Source organism: Scyliorhinus torazame, chromosome 12 (assembly GCF_047496885.1).
Source record: "Scyliorhinus torazame isolate Kashiwa2021f chromosome 12, sScyTor2.1, whole genome shotgun sequence".
Taxonomy (NCBI): domain Eukaryota; kingdom Metazoa; phylum Chordata; class Chondrichthyes; order Carcharhiniformes; family Scyliorhinidae; genus Scyliorhinus; species Scyliorhinus torazame.
The window spans coordinates 145,631,024-145,637,023 of record NC_092718.1 but is presented as its reverse complement, the minus strand read 5'-3'; the positions used below and the strand labels follow the sequence as shown (position 1 = coordinate 145,637,023).

General features: G+C 51.9%; 1 protein-coding gene across 1 annotated transcript in view; it reads left to right on the top strand.

Annotated features, from left to right (window-relative positions):
• The first annotated feature begins 256 nt into the window (after window positions 1-256).
• LOC140386635 (aurora kinase C-like) overlaps window positions 257-6,000 on the top strand; it is a 50,035-nt gene continuing 44,291 nt past the window's right edge. The window contains exon 1 of the mRNA XM_072469136.1: window positions 257-443. Coding sequence (XP_072325237.1) covers window positions 393-443 — 51 coding nt within the window. The 5' untranslated portion in view covers window positions 257-392. The remainder of the gene's footprint in view (window positions 444-6,000) is intronic.

Here is a 6,000-nt window from a genome sequence, read left to right as displayed (position 1 = left end):
AGATTTTCAGACACTGCAATATCCCGCTTCTTCTGATTTGTCCACCACCAGCCAATCACGTGCGGAGTTTCTATTTGCCAATCAAACACGCAGAGATATTCATCTAAGCCAATCAGCCATCGGGACGATTCCGCCAATCGGATGTGTGAATCTATCCAGTCAGCTAATTGCATCTGCTGCTGGGGTCAGCAAATCCTGAGCGCCTCTGGATTGCACAGACGGCCAATCAGCTGACAGCCTCCGCGTTTGAACTGAGCGCGCGAGCGGCAGCCGTTAACCAGACAAAGGTCCTTCAGCCGCTTAGACACACAACACCCCCCCTCCCCGCCCCCGCCCGCTCTTTCAGGAGAGAGTGAACACTCCCCAAGCGGGATCTGGGAGTTTGATCCGGAATGACCACGAAGGAAAACTGGGACCCACAGCGGCTGGGGAGTAGTAAGAAGGTGAGAGAGGATTCACCCCGGGGGGGTCGTCGGAAATCCGAGCGGGCGGCGGTTGGGAGGGGGATGGTGTCTGGGAGGTGCAGGTGTCTGGGATGGGGGGGGGACAAAGAACAACGAAAAATTGCAGCACAGGAACGGGCCCTTCGGCCCTCCAAGCCTTTGCCGATCCAGATCCTCTATCTAAAACTGTTGCCTATTTTCTCATGATCTGTATCCCTCTGCTCCCTGCCCATTCATGTATCTGTCTAGATACATCTTAAATGACGCTATCGTGCCCGCCTCTACCACCTCTGCCGGCAATGCGTTCCAGGCACCCACCACCCTCTGCGTAAAGAACTTTCCACTTATATCTCCCTGAAACATTTCCCCTCTCACCTTGAACTCTAGTAATTGAGTCCCCCACTCTGGGGGAAAAAAGCTTCTTGCTATCCACCCTGTCTATACCCCTCATGATTTTGTAGACCTCAATGAGGACCCCCCTTAACCTCCGTCTTTCTAATGAAAATAATCCAAATCTACTCAACCTCTCTTCATAGCTAGCGCCCTCCATACCAGATAGCATCCTGGTGAACCTCCTCCGCGCCTTCTCCAAAGCATCCACATCCTTTTGGTAATGTGGCGACCAGAACTGTACGCAGTATTCCAAATGTGGCCGAACCAAAGTCTTATACAACTGTAACATGACCTGCCAATCTTGTACTCAATGCCCCTTCCGATGAAGGAAAGCATGCCGTATGCCTTCTTGACCACTATCGACCTGCGCAGCCACCTTCAGGGTACAATGGACCTGAACACCCAGATCTCTCTGTACATCGATTTTCCCCAGGGCTTTTTCATTTACCGTTTAGTTCGCTCTTGAATTGAATTTTCCAAAATGCATCACCTTGCATTTGCCTGGATTGAACTCCATCTGCCATTTCTCCGCCCAACTCTCCAATCTGCTGTATTCTCTGACAGTCCCCTTCACTATCTGCTACTCCACCAATCTTAGTGTCATCTGCAATCTTGCTAATCAGACCACCTATACCTTCCTCCAGATCATTTATGTATATCACAAACAACAGTGGTCCCAGCACGGATCCCTGTGGAACACCACTGGTCACAGTTCTCCAATTTGAGAAACTCCCTTCCACTACTACTCTCTGTCCCCTGCTGCCCAGCCAGTTCTTTATCCATCTAGCTAATACACCCTGGACCCCATGAGACTTCACTATCTCCATCAGACTACCATGGGGAACCTTATCAAATGCCTTACTGAAGTCCATGTATATGACATATACAGCCCTTCCCTCATCAATCAACTTAAGTCACTTCCTCAAAAGAATTCTATTAAGTTGGTAAGACATAACCTTCCCTGCACAAAACCATGTTACCTATCACTGATAAGCCCATTTTCTTCCAAATGGGAATAGATCCCATCCCTCAGTTTCTTCTCCAGCAGCTTCCCAACCACTGTCGTCAGGCTCACCGGTCTATAATTACCTGGATCATCCCTGCTACCCTTCTTAAACAAGGGGACAACATTAGCAATTCTCCACTCCTCCGGTACCTCACCCGTGTTCAAGGATGCTGCAAAGATATCTGTTAAGGCCCCAACTATTTCCTCTCTCACTTCCCTCAGTAACATGGGATGGATCCCATCCGGACCTGGGGACTTGTCCACCTTAATGCCTTTTAGAATACCCAACACATCCTCCCTCCTTATGCCGACTTGACCTAGAGTAATCAAACATCTATCCTTAACCTCAACATCCGTCATGTCTCTCTCCTTGGTGAATACCGATGCAAAGTACTCGTTAAGAATCTCACCCATTTTCTCTGACTCCTCGCATAACTTTCCTCCTTTGTCCTTGAGTGAGCCAACACTTTCTCTAGTTACCCTCTTGCTCCTTGTATGTGAATAAAAGGCTTTGGGATTTTCCTTAACCCTGTTTGCTAAAGATATTTCATGACCCCTTTTAACCCTCCTGATTCCTCATTACAGATTGGTCCTACATTCCCGATATTCTTCCTAAGCTTCGTCTGTCTTCAGTCGCATAGACCTTATGTATGCTTCCTTTTTCCTCTTAGCTAGTCTCACAATTTCACCTGTCATCCATGGTTCCCTAATCTTGCCATTTCTATCCCTCATTTTCACAGGGACATGTCTGTCCTGCACTCTAATCAACCTCTCTTTAAAAGCCTCCCACATATCAAATGTGGATTTACCTTCAGACAGCTGCTCCCAATCCACATTCCCCAGCTCCTGCCGAATTTTGGTATAGTTGGCCGTCTCCCAATTTAGCGCACTTCCTTTAGGACCACTCTCGTCTTTGTCCATGAGTATTCTAAAACTTACGGAATTGTGATCACTATTCCCTAAGTAATCCCCGACTGAAACTTCAACCACCTGGCCGGGCTCATTCCCCAACACCAGGTACAGTATGGCCCCTTCCCGAGTTGGACTATTTACATACTGCTCTAGAAAACCCTCCTGGATGCTCCTTACAAATTCTGCTCCATCTAGACCTCTGACACTAAGTGTATCCCAGTCAATGTTGGGAAAATTAATATCTCCCATCACCACCACCCTGTTGCTCCTACATCTTTCCATAATTTGTTTACATGTTTGTACCTCTATCTCACGCTCGCTGTTGGGAGGTCTGTAGTACAGCCCCAACATTGTTACCGCACCCTCCTATTTTTGAGCTCTGCCCATATCGCCTCACTGCCCGAGTCCTCCATAGTGCCCTCCTTCAGCACAGCTGTGATATCCTCTCTGACTAGTAATGCAACTCCTCCACCCCTTTTACCCCCCTCTCTATCCCGCCTGAAGCATCGATATCCTGGGATATTTAGTTGCCAATCATGCCCTTCCCTCAACCAAGTCTCAGTAATAGCAATAACATCATACTCCCAGGTACTAATCCAAGCCCTAAGTTCATCAGCCTTACCTACTACACTTCTTGCATTAAAACAAATGCACCTCAGCCCACCAGTCCCTTTGCTTTCATCATCTGCTCCCTGCCTACTCTTTCGCCTTAGTTACGCTGACTTCATGATCTAATTCCTTACAGAATTTAGTTACTACCTCCTTACTGTCCACTAACCCCTTCATTTGGTTCCCACCCCCCTGCCACATTAGTTTAAACCCTCCCCAACAGCGTTAGCAAAAGCACCCCCAAGGACACTGGTTCCAGTCCGTCCCAGGTGTAGACTGTCCAATTTGTAGCAGTCCCACCTCCCCCAGAACCGGTCCTAATGTCCCAAAAATCTGAACCCCTCCCTCCTGCACCATCTCTCAAGCCACGCATTCATCCTGCCTATTCTTTCATTTCTACTCTGACTACTGCGTGGCACTGGTAGCAATCCTGAGATGACTACCTCTGAGGTCCGACTTTTTAACTTGGCTCCTAACTCCCTAAATTCTGCTTGTAGGACCTCATCCCGTTTTTTACCTATATCATTGGTGCCTATATGCACCATGACAACTGGCTGTTCACCCGCCCCTTTCAGAATGTTCTGCAGCGGATCTGAGACATCCCTGACCTGTGCACCTGGGAGGCAACATACCATTCGAGAGTCTCGTTTTCGACCACAGAACTGCCTATCTACTCCCCTTACAATTGAATCCCCTATGACTATAGCCCTTCCACTCTTTTTCCCACCCTTCTGTACAGCAGAGCCAGCCACGGTGCCATGAACCTGGTACTGCTGCCTTCCCCTGGTGAGCCATCTCCCCCAACAGTATCCAAAACGGTATACCTGTTTTGGAGGAAGATGACTGCAGGGGACACCTACACTGCCTTCCTGTTTTTTCTCTGCCTTTTGGTCACCCATTCCCTTTCTCCCTCAGCAATCCTAATCTGTGGTGTGACCAATTCGCTAAACGTGCTATCCACGACCTCCTCAGCATCGCGGATGCTCCAAAGTGAGTCCATCCGCAGCTCCAGAGCCGTCATGCGGTCTAACAAAAGCTGCAGCTGGACACACTTCCCGCATATGAAGGAGCCAGGGACATCAGCCACGTCCCTGAGCTCCCACATTGAGCAAGAGGAGCATAACACGGTCTGAGATCTCCTGCCATCTTTAATCTTAAGCTTAACTTAGTCCAACTATAATGTCAAATAATAGATAAATGAAAAAGGAGAAGAAACAAAAATTGTTAGCAATCACACGATTTAAAAAAACAAAACAACTAGAAATAGAAAAACCGTACCTTATCAACACACCTCAGGGAAAAGAAAAACTACTTACCAGTCACCAGCCAATCACTTACCCGCTGGCTGTGATGTCACGGTTCAACTTCTTTCTACTTCTACCTGCCCTCGAGTCTCCCTCTTGATCTTTGCTCGGCTGGGATCCTTACAGTGATTGTTTTTTTTTGGTTAGAGGAGGAAGGAGGGAGGGAAAAACTGAAGGAGTGTTTGGGGTTTAACTCACTTGACAACAGCTCCTCCACAAACCACCTTCTGGATACAGTGACCGTAATGCATTGATGCACATTTTCCCTGCAACAGTCAATCAGCGGCCCCGCTCTGCTGCCCTCTGCTGGATGCTTGCCTTCACTTGAACACGGAGCAGGGTGGGATTGGGTGTCTGGGGGATGGGGTTCGGGAGTAGTGGAGGGTGTCTGGGAAACGGGGTTGGGGGGGGTGTCTGAGTAGCGAGGGTGGGGGCGTTGTCTGGGAGGTGAGGATGTGGGTAGGTCTGGTGTCGGGGAGATGAGGGAGGTTGGGGGGGGTCTGGCATCTGGGAGGTGGGGTCTGGGATGGGGGGTGGTGTCTGGGGTGGGGGGGGGCTGGTGTCTGGGGAGCGGGGGTTGGTGTCTGGGAAGCGGGGGGTGGGGGGGTTGGTGTCTGGGGAGCGGGGATGGGGGAGGTTGGTGTCTGGGGAGCGGGGATGGGGGAGGTTGGTGTCTGGGGAGCGGGGGTGAGTGGAATGGTGTCTGGGGAGCGAGGGTGGGGGGATGGTGTCTGGGGAGCGGAGGTGGGGGTTTGGTGGTGTCTGGGGAGCGTGGGTGGAGGGTTGGTGTCTGGGGAGCGGGGCTGGGGGGAATGGTGTCTGGGGAGCGGGGGTAGGGGGGATGGTGTCGGGGGTGGGGGGAATGGTGTCTGGGGAGCGGGGGTGGGGGGAATGGTGTCTGGGGAGCGGGGGTGGGGGGAATGGTGTCTGGGCAGCGGGGGTGGGGGGAATGGTGTCTGGGGAGCGGGGGTGGGGGGAATGGTGTCTGGGGAGCGGGGGTGGGGGGAATGGTGTCTGGGGAGCGGGGGTGGGGGGAATGGTGTCTGGGGAGTGGGGGGGGGAATGGTGTCTGGGGAGCGGGGGTGGGGGGGGAATGGTGTCTGGGGAGCGGGGGTGGTGGGGGAATGGTGTCGGGAGCGGGGGTGGGGGGGAATGGTGTCTGGCGAGTGGGGGTGGGGGGAATGGTGTGTGGCGAGCGGGGGTGGAGGGTTGGTGTCTGGCGAGTGGGGGTGGGGGGTTGGTGTCTGGGAGCAGGGGTGGGGAGGTTTGTGTCTGGGGGAGGGGGGGCGGGGTTGAGGGGAGGGCACCTGGGGGGGGTGGGGGACGGCGTCCA